We start from the raw sequence: 16,192 nt of genomic DNA, 5'->3' as shown, positions 1-16,192 counted from the left end.
TCTTTCAATCTAACAGATTTCTGATCACTATATCACTGAAGACAAATGTCGTGAAGAGCCTTGCATCTACTTTGATGTCACGTGGAGATCGCCGGGGCAACAGTCATGTGATGTTTATCGATAACCAAACAAGAAAGTCCGAACCCCTCGACAACTTTGACGTGCATCGACGACTCAGGCAAAATGGCTGCCTCCGAGGACCTCATCGACTTCAATATTATTGAAGCGCAGAAGGAAAACGTTCAATCGCTCCCCGGTGGCCGTTCAGCCAGAGAACTCGCCCGCATTTTCTCTGGTGGCAGCAACAGTGACAGCCTCGCGACCCCCTCGCCTAACGATACACGAACACTCAATGGAGCCATCCGCCAAGAATACGAAAATGAATTACAAGCCATAGGAGAATCTGACGATCCGCTCGATGTTTACGACCGCTATGTGAAATGGACTTTAAATGCATACCCCTCTGCTCAAGCGACTGCCGAGTCCGGCCTCCTCCCGCTGCTGGAGCGTGCGACTAAATCTTTCCTATCGTCAACCCACTACAAAAACGACCCGCGCTACCTCAAATTGTGGCTTCACTACATTAGGCTATTCTCTGATGCGCCTCGCGAAACCTTTGCATTCCTTGCACGCCATCATATAGGTGAGGGATTGGCCTTGTTTTACGAAGAATTTGCTGCGTGGTTAGAAGGTGCCGGACGCTGGTCTCAGGCCGACGAGGTATTCAGGCTCGGCGTGGATCGCGAAGCACGTCCAGCTGAACGATTGTTACGAAAATACAGCGAATTCCAACATCGATACGAGGCGCGGCCGCAGGACGCGGGGCCATCCTCGCCAGCTCTGCCAGCTGTTCGCCCCGCACTGGCCGCGAAGATGGACCCATTTTCCCTGACAGATCCCTCTGGAGACCAGCAGGCCTCCCGGCCATCACCTCAGGCTGCTGGTGCGAAGACGAAGTCTGGAAAGGCAAAGATGGCTATTTTCTCCGATGCTGACGCGATTTCTACCGAACAACCGGCTGCTAGCGGCGTCACGAAGGGCTGGGATAGCATCGGATCCATGCGAGATCGAAAGAAGGAAAACGAGGTCGAGGCAAAGCCGTGGGTTGGAGAGACATTGAAGGCAGGAAAGAAATCGGCGCCGAAGGAAAAAATGGCCATTTTCAGGGACGAGGTAAGTTGCAATTTACATTGCTCATCCCCTTTAGACCTTCCTCATATTTACGATCGCAGGACTAATTGCTGGGACCTATGTGCTTCGATTCTGTGTATACAGTCAAATCCAAATCCTCCTCAAGAAGAAGTTTGTGCCCCCCGGCATATTCCGGAACACCATGTAAGAGAAGCGGTAAATCCACGAACTGGCCGACGAGAACGCGTGTTTGTCGACCTGGAATCGGTATACCCCGACTACAAGAACCCTGCGCACGAGGTCAGCTTTGAGGAACTGAGGGCGATCAAGCGGGGATGGATGAGCAAGAATTGGCGGACGCAGAAGGAGCCTCTGAAGCAAATTTCAGGCAACTCCGCCAGTGAATTGCAATTGACACAACCCGAAGCACCGGGCTTTGATGAAAATTTGCCAGACCAATTCGACCAGAAGTTGGCCATTGATGAGAAGTCCCCAACGCAGGCACAAGATGAATCTTTGGAAGGCAAATCTGGTAAAGCGAGGAGGTTCAAGGTCCATGGGGACTCGCAGACTCAAACTGGTAATTTTAACATTCACCACTCTTTCTCTAAACCCGATGCTAATTATGTTGCAGTCAAAATGAAGTTTGACTCTCCTACAAACTCCAAGGTTCGTCGGAAGAGCACCAGAGAGCCGACAATGACCATGCACACGCGAGCTGCTACGGATGAAATCTACAGCATATTCAATCAACCTTTGAAAGCTGAAGAGGAAGATGCAGCCGATAGTTGTTTCGGCAGCGACTACGACGATGATGATTGCGCTAGCACTGCAGATACTACTGGTCATATCTCTGCGACTTCAAGTGACTTTGGTGACGACGAGACCCAGACATTTCATAAGTCGCTGGATGATACGGAATACGGTGAAGGCGATACTACTCACCCCGAAAGTGTTGTCGGAGACGATTGGACTGAGTTCAGCGTCAGTCGAGATGTCCCTGGCGCCGAATCGGCAGATGCAACGTCTCATTCGGTCATTAGCGAAGGTGTACCTGAAGATTCACCACACGGGACTCCTGAAAGAAGGGGCTTCATGCCTCAGATGCCAGAAGATTATGCTCCGCCTTGTGGGACATATAGAGATCCTGCGATCATGGCCCAGAACCGTTTGCCCTTCATGACTCCGATTGTGGAGCGCACTGAGTCTTCTATCTCTATGACTGCTGCTCGGAATGCTCTTTCCAATGCTAAAACACCATCAAGGCCTCGAACACCTTCTGGTGTCCCGCAAATGGGTGACCTTTTGCTGTCCAGTCCATTGGGAGGTGCTACGCCATATCACGGAGACCACACCGTGAACTCCACAGCCGATGTTCCATTCAGTCCCACTGCGTTCAAAGCCCTTGCTCCCAAGCAGCGTCGACGAGAGGTCATTATCAAGGAGGCACAATGCAATCCGACAGACAAAGGCATTCGCAACACGATCTTGAATTCCTTAGAACCTCCGCTAGCGACATATGCAGGCTATCATGGCCATTCTCAAGCCAGCAACTATTCTTCCATGATTCAAAAGTTTGTGAAGACTCATAGCAGACGATCTAAGAGTGGCGATGATGAAGCATACGACATGCCAATTCTTGAATTTCCCGGTGCAGAGCGAAGCTACATCATCCGTCGTGAGCTCGGTGCAGGCGCCTATGCCCGGTCTGTCTGGCCGAAAGCGTTGACAGTCTCGAGTCCTATAACTCCGATTCTGGTGACGAAAACATGTCTTTCAGTGGTAAAAATACCTTGACCAAGAAATCCAACCTCTGCGACACCGCCCGGCACCCATTTGAAGCCGTCAAGGTCGAGAACGGACCTTCAAGCGCCTGGGAATTTTACATGATCCGCACCGCCCATGAACGTCTTCGCAAATCCCCCGGCCACGCGCGCGCCACAGATAGCATTGTCCGCGCGCATGAACTCCACGTCCACCAGCGCGAAAGCTTCCTTGTTGAGGATTATCGTGGCCAAGGCACCCTGTTAGACCTTGTCAACATTCTCCGCAATGAACCCATCTCCTCAACCCACAACAGCGAAGGTGGCCTCGAAGAATCCCTTGCCATGTTCTTCTCCGTCGAACTCTTCCGTACAGTCGAAGCCCTCCATGCCAACGGCATCCTCCACGGCGATATCAAAGCAGACAACTGTCTCGTCCGCCTCGACGAAGAAGACCCACCCAGAAATGCCTTCTCCCTGCTCGATCTTGGCACCGACGGATCAACCCAAGATCCCCGCGACAGCATTTACTACTCCCCAAGCGGAGCTCTGGGCTGGCGAAACAAGGGTCTCGCCCTCATCGACTTCGGTCGTGGGATCGACATGAACGCATTCAGTCCCAGCGTCCAATTCATCGCAGACTGGGAAACGGGTACTCACGAATGCAACGAAATCCGTGAAATGCGTCCCTGGACCCACCAAATCGACTTGTACGGAATTGCCGGTGTCATTCACGTCCTTCTCTTTGGTAAATACATCGAATCCGCCGCCGTCCGTAGCAGTTCCGGCACATCAAGTACATACCGCATCCGAGAATCGTTGAAACGATACTGGGACCGCGAGCTGTGGGCTGACGTTTTTGATTTACTTCTCAATCCTGGTTCTGAGAAGTGGGTCTCTGTGGAAATGGACGCTGAGGGGGAAAACTTCAATGGGTTTGCGTTGCCGGTTTTGCACTCTATGCGGAAGGTGCGCGAGGCCATGGAAGATTGGCTTGTGCTTCACGCGGAGAAGAAGGGGCTTGCGTTGCAGTTGAGAAAGATTGAGGCGTTGCTTTCCGAGAGGAAGAAGAAGATGGAGCGTTCTTGATCAGATTTGTTTTCGGTTTTTTTCTTTTCCGGTTGTTTCTTGTTATGATCTTATACCCCCCTCAGTGCTATTCTGTTTCTTCCTGGATTCATTTTATTTAATCTTTCTACTGCTCCTTGTCCCTATACAGTCTAATTATTGAACAAATCTCAGACTCGCATCCCAAAGTGTGCTTCCGAACCTAATTGAAACTCACTACGCTTTTGCGCCCCCGTCATCGTCACTCTAATCTCCATACCCACTTTCCCCAGGCTCGCCCGATCTGCGCCCAGGTGGGCCCGTTGCTAGCGTCTGGGTGCTTGAAAACAGGAGAAGAGGCCCTGCATTTACAATTACAATCTATAATCGACACCTCAATTAGAATATCAATGAAAGTAATGAATTGGGCAATCTCAAAGGTTCATACACCCAAGCTCAACGCGACTAAATGCTTGAAAGTCAAACCCACATTGAGTAAAACAAAAGACAGCCAGAGCGCAAGTAGAAATGTAAAGATAAAGAGTATGAAAGATAAAAGACCCGTCAGAAACACGAATCAAAAATCAAAATCAGAGCCAGTAAAAATCAAGAACAGTTCCAACCACAAATCCATGAGAAGCAACAATAAAATGGCATCTCATATCGAATTCTCCAATCTTTCAATTAAGCAAAACGATGATGGATATGTGGAGGGAAATGCAGATCAGAAATTGAATGATAATCAAAACGAAAGATGAAATCGAATGATTGGAAGGCAGGAAATAACGACGAAGAATCGGACCCTAACACCTCGCTTGCGTTCAGGAATGTGGATGATGTGTCGTGTGCCAACTTCATGGGCGGTCGTTTCGTGGCGGTTCGTCTATGTGGGGGTTGCGTATATATTCGTCTTGCACATTCTTTTAGGAGCGTGACTTTTCGAATTTGGGAATGGAATCAAGAGTCTCATCTCAAAATTGGGAGTGTCTCAGGGTTCTGGGGGCCGAAGAGAAAATAGTGGCGGTTTCGTTCCACTCGTTTGTCATTGTGAGTTGAAATGACGAGTGGAGTGGTTGATGAAGATGCAAAAAGGAAATATAGGGAGTGGATCGCGCAATGGCGGAAGAAGCGGAACATTGGTGATTTCGTATGTGGTTTTTGGTTGTTTCTGTTGTTTTTGTGATTTGGTGATTTTCTTTGTTGACCTTGAGGCTATGGCTGGTGCCCCGTAGTCGAAGATGGAAAGGAAAAACAATTCTGTCGAGTATTGAAAGGGAGTGACGTTGCACCGTGGTGATCAATGCATAGCTGCAGTGATGGCAAGATGCGGTGAATAAAGGCGATAACGAGAGTAAGTCCCAATAAGATCGACTGTCCATCGGTGATCATGATCAAAGCGCTGAAAGACTCAAGTTGCAATTTAGGATGATCATCGGATGTGGAGAACGACAAAATCAGGAGGACAGGCCCATCACAATTTTCTCTTCGGAGGGTGAAGGTCGTGGAAAAAGCAAATTTTCAGAGTTGCCCAAGTACCAGACTGGATCTGGTAACCGGGCCATCAAGCGTATCATTACAGTCGTCAAAGGCCGTGGCTGTCATAAATAAGAGGCTGCAAGAAGGGCAGGCACAGAAATAAAGCGCCCATCTCGGTCGTTGAGGTCATTATGCAATTGGGAAATCTCGCAAAAACGAATTGACAGCAGAAATGCGCCTCTATTAGCGCACGAATGGCATGTTTAGGATTTGCCGGCGGATGCGCTCGGCATCGGAGAGTCCCTCCTCGAAGGGATCCTGCAGTGATGGACCAGTAGGCTTGTCCTGCTCCATGGGAGATGGATTAGCCACTGTGCCTCGATATGGCGGGATTCCACTAGTCAGGTAAGGGTCCGACAGCGAAGGTGCATGTCGGACGAAACGGCGAGGGGCATCACGACGCCTAAATCCGCCATCCAATTTGAAGGGTGAGCCCAGGCGTTTGATGTTCTCGCCCTGCTGGAGGCTCAGCAATGGGTGGGGCGGCTTGGCGACGGGTGTGGTCTCTTCCGCTTGCGATGAGTTCAGGGATGAAGGAGGTGAAAAAAGTTGGTCAACATCCCGCGGGCCAACAGCACCACTGGTAGTAGCACCTCGATTGCGAACACGGACTCGACCGTGGCCCATGCTTTGGAGCTTGTTGTCGCGCATATAATGCTCCAACCGGTTCTGTACTTCTGCATCGGAGGGTTCCATATCCTCACAAACGTCGCTGGAGAATACATCATCGGAATCCCGAGGGGTCCTCTCCACCAAATGAGTATTGCGGCGGGTACGACGACTAGGCACATGCATTGTCCGGGCCGGGGAGGGAGATCTTGGACTTGGCGGCCCGAGCCTCCAGGTCCCCACGTGTTGTATACAAAGGGCGATCCCAGGCGCGGAATATTGTGAGTAGAATGAACATTAAGGTGCTGGTTGACGGGTGGAGGCATGTGATTGGTAGAGGGGGTTTGAACCGGGTTGTTGAACCATTCCGTGTTGGGCTCTTCGGGCAAAGGAGCCTCAGCGAGCTGCGCTAGCGGAGTAGGATCATATGTGGAGATAAGGGAAACGCCGAGGTCCCGAGTGCCGTAAGCTGCAGTGCTGTTGTCTGCGAAATCACGAATATGCGATTCCGTGTTCGCGCCGAGCATGTCTGCAGCAGGCTCTGGGCTGCGAGACTGCATCATGCGCTGGTAATGAGGCATGATGCAGAACTTGCGGCGACAAAGCAGCTTCAGTCGTCGGCGCGTCTTAGCATCAGACTTGGGCCAAATAGTCTGAGTGGTACCCTCGACTGCTTTTGGAGTGGAGCTCCCGCTGCGGTCAGTAGAATGCATGGAATAAGACTTGATGATGCGATGGTTCTTCTCCCATGTCTTCTTGGCGCGGCGAGAGACTCGAGATGTAACGCCCAGCGGCGGGATACTGCCCGGGGTCATCTTGAAAGGAGTCATGGTAGGATCCTGCAGGTACATTTGATACGTGTTCCACAAGTGGTTGTCCATTTCGCGACTCCATGACTTATCCTTCGTCTGGGAGCGCATCACCCGATGCTTCTTGGGCAGGGTAGGAGAACTCATCTCGGGCTCTTTAGGGAACTCAAGAGGGAAATAAGAGTCAAAGTCGCTCTCAGCACTCGTACAGCTTCCTCCTACTGAAGGTCGCGAGGCAAAAGTTTCAATTGACTCGATGGATGAGTCGGAGTGGTTTGAACAAGCGGAGTCGGGACGGGGGATGTTGCAGGCGGCGGGTGTCTGATCCCACGAGGGCCACTGGCTTTCGGTGTCGCCGCCGTCGTGTTCCGCGCGGGCAATCTGCGCAGGAGGCGTCTTGAAGACCATGCGCTGGCGCGGAGGTGCAAGGAAGCGCTTGTCGCTGGTGGGTTCATCGGAAAAGGACGCGTCAAGCGCGACGCTCTGGTTGTTCACTTCGATGGAAGGCAGAGCGACGTCCTGATTTCCTTGGAAGCGGAAGATATCCAGATCCATCCGTGCGCAGACATCAGTGCCGGAACGAACGCGAACGCGAGGCAGGCGGCAGCTGGAGATGGAATGACGCGGCGGGGGAGGAACGTCGATCGAGGCGGAGGGACGATCGGGGGTCTTGGGCCCGTCGGCATTGAGAGAGGGAAAAGTAAAGTTTTTGGGGAGCGTACGCGACAGCTGACGTTGAGCCATGGTAGCGGGCTCGCGATCTAGCGCTCGCAAAGTTGGAGCGTTGGTCAATTCGATATCGTGAGAGATATCGGCGGAAGGCTGACCCCGGGGCCGGGGGGGGGAAACGTGGTTGGGTTGGCTGCAGCTTTGAAAAATCAAAGTGCGTGGGTCGTTTTAAATTGGTCGTGAGTCGTGAGTTAAAGAAGGAAATCGAACGAGAGCAAAAGCGGATGGTGAAGGAAACGGGCGTTGGCGTGTGATCAGATGCGCGGAATGCGCGAACTGAGAGATAATCGGAATATCACCAGATCACATCGGCTCCACCCCAGCTAAGAGGGAATGGAGAAAGTCGTCATCACCGGGCAAAAACACAAAAGAAAAGAAAACACGACTGCGAACGCTCGCAGTGGTGGAAGTGGGGAGGGGGTTGAGAAGGGAAAGTGAGAAGGAAGGTGGAAGAGGAAGAGAGGAGGAGAGGTTGGGCGTCGAGTGAGGCGTTGGGGTCACTGGTACCTGTATTTTAGGGGGGGATGCGGGCACTCGCGGTGTACCTGCGACTTCCACTGTACTTTTTTTTTCCAGTTGTACACTTTTGCTAGGTAAGAAGTGGACACCGCGACTTTGCGCTACTCGCGAAACTAAAACCCGGTTCCTCTTCTTCGTCTACCGGAAATGCTCTATTATTGTTTAGATCTTCTCCGAGTCCTTCCTAGTGAGCGTGGCTGCATACTGGACCTTACTTGATGCACGCTGCAAAGGGCACAACGGATGGGGAACAGCACCATGAGAACGCCCAAGGTTGGAGACTTTACGGTACTGGAGCGGGAGGCTGGGAACCCAGAGATCCCGCAAGACCCAGAGAGGGGATCCAACGGGGTCCAGTGCCCATTGGATCGCTGATCGCGATGGAGCTCCCATCGATCGTGGGCTCGGTTAACGCCCCTACCGTACAAGCAGAAGTCCCGAGTCAACTGTAAGGGCTGATCCTCCCGAGATACTGCGCCGGTGATGGCCTTTGCATACAGCGGTTAAGGTGGCGGAATCATGTTCTCGATTATTTGTGTCCAAGGCAGCCCATAATGGATACACTATAGCTTTCTGAGCTTCTATAGCTTTGTAGCTCTATTCTTTCACTGCAAGAATAGGAGTAGATCAAGGAACCGAATTTTGACCATTGTGCGGTGAAGCTCGAGCCGGCTCGACCGCCTCGTCATTCGTGAACGCCGCGATTCGAGTTCAATTCTACTTCTTTGGGAAAAGTGACTCCACCGTCGCGTCGAGTCGCGTCGGGCACGCGTGGTACCGGTACACCGTATTTACGCACGAGCTATTGTCAACGTGGTCCTCGGTACTCTCTACTCTGGGCTTGGTGCTTGGGAATTGGTGCTTGGGACCTTGAATTCGTACTCTCTTGAATGCCAAAAACGTCCTCAAATTTGAATTACCTCGAGTCATGCGTTTGCGTGAATCTGAAACAGAGGACGCCGTGTCTGCCGTGATTACCCATCTCACTTATTATGGACTAAGCGAACCTCCTCAGAATGCATCAATGGAGTCAGAAAAGATACAAACCAATTCAATCATAAATCATCGATCCAATGTGCTATATATCTACACTATGCCCTTGATCCGAAGCTCAGAAGTTGATAAATAAGCACGTGCCTGCTTTGATACCGCTACCGATACCGATACCGCGGAATTCAAGGGAAAAAGGGCACAAGCGGGCCGGGATCCAGTTGTACCAACGATCCGCGCCCCAGTGACGCCTCACTCTCCGAGTACACCTAGGTCAACCTCCGGCTTACGGGAACGGAACAGCTCAACAGTTGGGTCAGGAATAGATTCGGTGCCATTTTCAAAGTTCTTCGGCTTCCCGTGGTCCTCTTTGAACTTCCAGTCGTACTTGAGCAACAGGTGCATGAGCAGGATCTTGGACTCGTTGGCTGCGAAGAATCGGCCCGGACACGCGTGCAGGCCGTGGCCGAAGCCGAAACTCTCACGCGTCGTTGTAACCAGCTGGAAGCGGTGCTCATTGCCGGGTTCTTGTCGCTTCTTGTAGAAGCGATAGCCGTCGTAGATGTGTGCGTGTGGGTAGGTGGATTCGTCTTCATTGACGTGTGCGGAGACCACAATGGTCGCGCCAGTGGGGATCACGGTGCCGTCGGAAAGGGCAATATCGTTAGTAGCAAGTCGATTCAGGGAGGCTGGTCTTGGGAGTGACTACTTTGAACAGACTATCGGGTATGGATGGTGCACTTACTCATGCTCACGGGTGGACACGCTGCGACTCCTTCATCACGCTATCCATCAACTTCAACTTGAGCAGGCTGGTCTTCTTGAAGACTCCATCCTCGATGGCAACAGTGCGGATCTCATCGCGAAGTGACTGGATATATTCGGGGTGCGCCGTCAAGTCATACATGACGTTAGTCAGTAGATTCGAGGTTGTGTGGATGGCCGCCATGGACAATCCCACTTGGCCTTGAGATCGGTCATACGGTAGGTTGGACGCCGCTGACAGCTCTTCAAACCAGTCGAGGGCGTCGGCACGGGTCCGAGGCGAGTCATCTGGCAGCTTGCCGGCACGGATCATGTCGCGCTTCTCGATCTCTCGATTAACGATAGAACGGGCGACGGCTTGGGGCTTGCGCAGCTTCTGGGCTGCCGGGATGAACCAATGCACCAGCGGACGCAGGATAGATGGCCACTGACGCAGCTCGCGGGCTGCCATGAAGGCATCGATAGTGTAGTTGACCGAGACATTGATCCATTCCTCATCCCGGCAGTCCTTCTCTCCCATAAAGATCAGTGTTGACATCCGTGCTACCATATAGGGAACCTTTTGCGAGAAGTTATGTCTTCCATTCTGAAGCGAGTCAGTATAGATAGGTGATGAGGCTTCTTCGGCAATACCTTTTGAAGGAGGGAAGGCATCTTTCACTGTCGCAGCTGTCTCTCTAGTAAGTGGAATCGTCAAAGAGCCTGGGATGCATTAGAATCTCCCAACTTTGGAGCCCCAATGAAGTCGGGATTACCCCACCGAGTGCCCGGGTCAACTTGATCCGAACCGTGTCAATAAGGACTTTACCAGCACCCGCTGAGTGAAACGGTTCGAACCCGGGAATTCGATCCTCGAAAAAGTTCTGTTGGAAATCAACCCAGTTCCGAGAATGCGGATCATGCAATTAACCTTTCTCGTGGCGCCCTCGAAGTTGAGGTGCGGGTGACTTTTGATCTCATCGATATACTTTGGATGCAGAACGATCAATGGTCTGGTAGAGCCCATCACTTGGAACACACTCATGCCCTGTCATCCACGGATGATGATCAGCCTTTACTCTTCGGATCGCACCATTTGTCGTACTTTGGCGAACCCCTCAGCAATCAGTGCTCGTGCAGAACTGGTGAACTGAGATCTGGCCTTCCGGTTGCTTAGATCCCATCCAGATTTGCCCACCAGTGGCAGACGTCCGTATGGGATTTCATCGGAAAAATCCTCCCAGAAGCTGGATGCGAAGACGAGCACAAGAGCGATGCAAACACCCTGTAGGTAGGGGGTATCGAGAAACTCCAGGAGCACAGCCATGCTGAACAAAACAAAAAAACCAAATGAAGCAACAATAAAGATGTGAGAGGTGTTAGACGAAGCATACAACATGAGCCACTCAGGCCACTCCTTTTGTAGATTACTCGGGTGTGGCCCAGCCGGAGCGGATACCTGGCGCACAACTACGGACGACGATCGGAAGCTAGGCTTTCCGGGCCCTAGTAGAGTCAATTGGGAAAGGTCTGTGAGCCCGGAATTGGAGTCTCCGAGTCTGGTTTGACATCTGCATGAACAGAAGTTAATCTGTACGGTTCGAATTCGTCGAATGCGAAAACGAGGGCCGATCTTAAGAGAATTGCTCCAATAGGCATCTCGAGAGTTTTCGTCTCCGACCGACGCCCAGGATCCCTGGACTTCCTGTTTTGCTGTAGTGTGAATAATTGAAGTGGGCTAGTCAATTTTAAGTCCTCCGGCAAGACTCGAAATGAAAGTGGCACGGAAGTGTCTTCGAACGCAGCCGGTGTGACGAGGCCACAGGGAAATATATACATCCCGAGTTCTTGAACCACATACAGCAGGGCCACCCTGGCCATACACACTATCACTCATCATCTAGGTCAATGCAGCTAGATAGCTATTCGACCAAGCGCCGGCCACATCGAAACTAGACCATGCATTCCAACCACGAATCACAACCGGAAAGGAACAATCAAGCCATGGATCATGCAGCGCCAAGACCCCCCGCATTCAGTCACCTCCGCACGGAGGCAACTGACCTCTCGACATTGAAACACTTCGACCTTTATAACCTAACATAACAAAATGGGAGACTACGGCCCCGCAGCACCCTCAGTCCACTCGACCCCGGTGGACAGCCCAGCCCAGCCCCAGCCCATACCCAGCGAGATTTCAGTGCTGATAACAGGGTTCGGCGTTAGTGACCCCAGTGATCGTCCGGATCCAGGTCGAATCCGATTCCGAGCCCTCAACCTTCAAGTTGAATTCCACTGACCCGTGTCAATAGCCCTTCAAGACCAACCTTGTCAACGCTTCTTATTTGATCGCATCCTCCCTTCCGTCTTCTTTCGACTTTTCTTCCCCCAAGGGCGCGAACCGCCGCGTCTCTCTCCATGTCCACCCAACCCCGATTTCAGTCGCTTATGCGACTGTTCGCGAAGCTCTTCCAAATATTTTGAAGGAGTACGCTGCGCAGCATGGCGGTAGACCTGATATCGTGCTCCATATTGGTATTGCGTCGCCGAGGCCATACTACTCTGTAGAGTCGCTCGCGCATCGAGATGGTTATTTTATCACCGATATCCAGGGCCGTACTGGATTCGAGGATGGCGAGAGGCGCTGGAAAGAGTTAGGCCTGCCGCCTACCCTCACCCCTGGATCTGAGTCTGGTAAGGAAGGCCCATACCCGCCGGATGACCATTTCCTAGAGACCTGGAGATCACATGCTCCGCCGGAGACGGATCTGCGCATTTCCGAGGACCCGGGTCATTATCTATGTGACTTTATCTTTTATACCAGTTTGTCGCTGGCTCTGATGGAGGGGCAGGATCGGAATGTGGTGTTCCTGCATGTTCCTGCGGCCTCGCAGGATGCTGACATCGACCTGGGACGGAATATTGCGATGGCTTTAATTAAGACGTTGGTAACTTGCTGGATCGATGAGAATCGTTCTTCGTAAGTGGGCTAGGTATTGTTCTGGTTTCGTTTAATACTTTTGCGTTTTGATGCATTCATTGGTGCAGTTAGCATTTTCTTGTCAATCTCTCCACGTCTTCATGCGCGTCTAGTACATATCTCAATTCCCTGTCTTTTAATATCCAATATAAGCCTTTATGTTGATACAATCCGCTTCGACATCGCAGTATGAATGACTTTTACCATAAAATTGTATATCGTGTACCGATGAAGCTAGTAGCCCGTCTCCCAACTATACCCGTTATGACATCAACCCCAACTTCTCCAGCTTTCGGAGGCGGCCAACCACGGCAAAACGCTTATCAACCGAGACCGAACTAGAACTTTACCTCCGATCAATACGTACATTAACCTCACTCTTTCTTCCTCCCAGCAGCCAGAATGCTCGAGGCAACCCCCATCTCAATCCTAGTCCTGGGTTTCCTCATCATTCTTCCCATCCTTCTATTCTCCAAAGTACAAGGATGGACTCACACAGCGCAGTCCACAATCCTTCCACGCTTAGGCCTACGCCTCTGGCGTCCCCGGCAGTCTAGCGAGATTATCTCACTGCGCATGTACCCAATTAAGTCATGCCGTGGCTTCGAGGTCCAGAAAACTCTTCTCAAAGAACATGGCCTCGATCTCGACCGCCGCTGGATGCTCGTCGACGCCAAGACAAATGAGTTCTTGACGATTCGTCAGATCCCCAACATGACGCGCATTGGCACAGCTCTTAGCGACGAGGGCCTCGATCTGATTGTTACGATCCCAGATATTGGTTCTGAGACCATGACAACTGTGCGCATACCTTGCCATCCGAGTTTGGACTGGTTAAATAATAACACGACCATCGCACCAGTCAAGATCTGGGACAATGATACAGACGGTCACATCTACAACGAGTCTATCAATGCCCCCTTCTCCGCGTTTCTAGGCCGCCCAGTAGCACTGGTTTACAAAGGCCCAACCCCCCCGCATTCTGAAAGGAAATGGGGCCCCTAGTCTTCTGGGCCGGATTCAATCGACCGGCTTTCCAGACGTTTTTCCCATTCTAATTGCCTCCGAGGCATCTCTCGCCGAATTAAACTCCCGTCTTCGTCGCAAAGGCGTTGACCCTATAACCGTTGAACGTTTCAGACCTAATATCGTTGTTAGAGGCCAGACGCCTTGGAGCGAGGATTCGTGGAAGACCGTTCGGATTAGCGGGGATGGCAAACCGCTGGATCTGGATATTGTGGCGAGGTGTGCGAGGTGTCAGGTGCCGAATGTGGATCCGGATTCTGCGGTGAAGCATAAGAAACAGCCGTGGGATACACTTGTAAGTTATCGGAGGATTGATGAGGGGATCAAGTACAAGCCATGTTTTGGAATGTTGAGTGCGCCGCGCAGTGAAGGGGTTGTCGAGGTGGGCATGAGGCTGGAGGTGCTTGAGGAGACAAATGAGCATCGGTATATCACGGGCTTTTGAAGTTTTACAAAAATTCATTGAAATTGGTCAACGTATTTTCCCATGTTTCCGGGGGCCCTGATCTTGCTGGGGCTTTCTCAGGTTGTCATTGGGCGCTTCAAACTCAACTTGAGATTGACCCCGAGCCATGAAATGGGAGTGGAAGGATGACAGTATTTATCACCTCGGGTTTTGTTCCTTGATCAAAAAGAGGTAAAAAACAAAGCATAATCATACGGCATACCATCAATATGCTTCCATCTTCTTTCACCAAACGACGATCCCAGACGTAGGATGATAGTGGGGGTGCCTCGCTCTCGTTCACCGATTCTCGCTTGCCATCCAGGGTACCGAATTATCCCGAGCAGCTATTGGCAACGTGCATCTCGATACATAAAACCCGTTACTGACCAAGCATGGACCAGCGTAGCCGATAAGGGACCAACTAGGGAACATGCTGCAGGTCCCAACAAAGAAGCTTCAAGAGTCATAAAGTATGTGTCTTGTGAAACACCGTTCTAATCTAGGAGGGCTCCTGTCTTGAAGCCCTTGATTATTTTAAAAGTCAAAATAGCTCTTCCGCCAAGAAATCTACGATCAAAATGTTTCGCGCAATTCGAAACCCTCGAACCCACTAGGTCATATCCGCCTTCCTAGAGAGGCAGAGAGGACAATGTACCATATCTCACGATCAGTCATACTTGATTGGTTGTGTAATTGTGTACACTCATTGGATAAACCATTAATTTACATAGCCCCGTCACATGTCATGCCTTGGCCCCATCTAGATCTGCGCTCGCAAGTCGAGTCAGGTTGAGTCAACCCCGATCTTTACAATCTTTCGGCTCGATCGCATCGGCCACAAGGTCACTGGACCTAAGTCAACCTAAATCCTCCATGTGCTCCCAGTAATCTCGGAGTGGCACCCTCAAATAAGACACACAGCAGCCGACAATACCACTCATTTTTTCACCATTTGGAAACCATGAAAGTCCCAACCGGCTCATACAAACTGTCTAGCCACCCAGGCGACCGTTCCTTCAAAATCCAATCCACCACAAAAGACATCACTCTCCGCATCCCTACACTCATTGAAACCACAACCCTACTAGACATTCTAGGTAACCAAGAAAACTCCAAATTCGATAAATCCATCTCCGACGCCAGCACCCACGAACTCGAAAGCATTGCTCACCGCTGGACAACAATCTCGCACCCTCTGACACACCTCCATTTTCTCATCTGGAACGGTCATACTCCGATCGGGATTACGGGATTCGGATGGATAGGGCCTTGTGATGACACTCAACCTGATGGACCGCGTGCTGGTGCTGCGGGTATTGTGCTTCAGCCATTTGCGAGGGGCAAAGGGTTCGCGTATGAGGCTTTGAAGCTAGTGTTCGAGTATGGGTTGTGTGAGCTAGGGCTTGCAGAAATTAGAATTGGGAGTTATTCTGAGAATCTGCCGATGAGGATGGTGATGAAGAAATTTGGGTTGGTCGCGCGGACATTTGGGGGAGTAGTTGATGAGTTTGGGAATGACCTTTTGTGGATTGTTAGGCTGGATGATTTGGGCTCCTTCTAGACTTTGATGGATTATGGACGGCAGCTTGGAGATACTTGACTCACGCCACCGCTTTTATGCAGAGAGTGAGCACAACTCTTCATAGTTCGGTTCTCTATTGACCTTCCTGACGATGTGGGGAGTGTCTGACATTCAGGTGGATTGGGATTCGTATGTTTCAGAATCTTCTCAATCAGATTGGTGATGATGGACCTCGAGCCGTGGATTGACATTTCAAAGTGTAGTGTGGGCCCAAGTTACATCGGGAAATTTTCAGGGTCCGTCACAATAGTCTTGTTTCTTCAGTCATACATAGACTGG

The 16,192-nt window shown here is 51.2% G+C and overlaps 6 protein-coding genes across 6 annotated transcripts; 4 read left to right on the top strand and 2 right to left on the bottom strand.

Annotated features, from left to right (window-relative positions):
- Nucleotides 1-183: 183 nt before the first annotated feature.
- On the top strand, nucleotides 184-3,983 carry N7477_005415 (putative checkpoint protein kinase (SldA); the record flags this gene model as incomplete). The annotated part of the gene is made up of 3 exons (XM_056967078.1): nucleotides 184-1,173; nucleotides 1,276-2,841; nucleotides 2,871-3,983. The coding sequence occupies 3 exons, from the start codon at nucleotides 184-186 to the stop codon at nucleotides 3,981-3,983; spliced, it is 3,669 nt and encodes a 1,222-aa protein (XP_056821832.1).
- Nucleotides 3,984-5,660: 1,677 nt separating this feature from the next.
- On the bottom strand, nucleotides 5,661-7,639 carry N7477_005414 (uncharacterized protein; the record flags this gene model as incomplete). Its single annotated transcript, XM_056967077.1, has 2 exons — nucleotides 5,661-6,189; nucleotides 6,267-7,639. The coding sequence occupies 2 exons, from the start codon at nucleotides 7,637-7,639 to the stop codon at nucleotides 5,661-5,663; spliced, it is 1,902 nt and encodes a 633-aa protein (XP_056821831.1).
- A 1,746-nt stretch (nucleotides 7,640-9,385) lies between these two features.
- Nucleotides 9,386-11,204, bottom strand: N7477_005413 (cytochrome P450; the record flags this gene model as incomplete). Its single annotated transcript, XM_056967076.1, has 5 exons — nucleotides 9,386-9,827; nucleotides 9,889-10,600; nucleotides 10,659-10,761; nucleotides 10,809-10,925; nucleotides 10,983-11,204. 5 exons carry the CDS (start codon nucleotides 11,202-11,204, stop codon nucleotides 9,386-9,388), a joined length of 1,596 nt encoding a protein of 531 aa, XP_056821830.1.
- A 783-nt stretch (nucleotides 11,205-11,987) lies between these two features.
- Nucleotides 11,988-12,861, top strand: N7477_005412 (putative pyroglutamyl peptidase type I; the record flags this gene model as incomplete). The annotated part of the gene is made up of 2 exons (XM_056967075.1): nucleotides 11,988-12,098; nucleotides 12,190-12,861. The coding sequence occupies 2 exons, from the start codon at nucleotides 11,988-11,990 to the stop codon at nucleotides 12,859-12,861; spliced, it is 783 nt and encodes a 260-aa protein (XP_056821829.1).
- A 398-nt stretch (nucleotides 12,862-13,259) lies between these two features.
- N7477_005411 (MOSC domain-containing protein) lies at nucleotides 13,260-14,328 on the top strand (the record flags this gene model as incomplete). The annotated part of the gene is made up of 2 exons (XM_056967074.1): nucleotides 13,260-13,811; nucleotides 13,927-14,328. 2 exons carry the CDS (start codon nucleotides 13,260-13,262, stop codon nucleotides 14,326-14,328), a joined length of 954 nt encoding a protein of 317 aa, XP_056821828.1.
- A 964-nt stretch (nucleotides 14,329-15,292) lies between these two features.
- N7477_005410 (GNAT family N-acetyltransferase) lies at nucleotides 15,293-15,892 on the top strand (the record flags this gene model as incomplete). Its single annotated transcript, XM_056967073.1, has 1 exon — nucleotides 15,293-15,892. One exon carries the CDS (start codon nucleotides 15,293-15,295, stop codon nucleotides 15,890-15,892), a length of 600 nt encoding a protein of 199 aa, XP_056821827.1.
- Between the last annotated feature and the right edge of the window lie 300 nt (nucleotides 15,893-16,192).

Source organism: Penicillium maclennaniae, assembly GCF_028827695.1.
Source record: "Penicillium maclennaniae strain IBT 15551 chromosome Unknown utg000005l:1.0-2652337.0:1.0-2654196.0, whole genome shotgun sequence".
Classification (NCBI taxonomy): domain Eukaryota; kingdom Fungi; phylum Ascomycota; class Eurotiomycetes; order Eurotiales; family Aspergillaceae; genus Penicillium; species Penicillium maclennaniae.
Note: the sequence above shows the minus strand (reverse complement) of the source record. Positions and strands in the feature narration are given on the sequence as shown.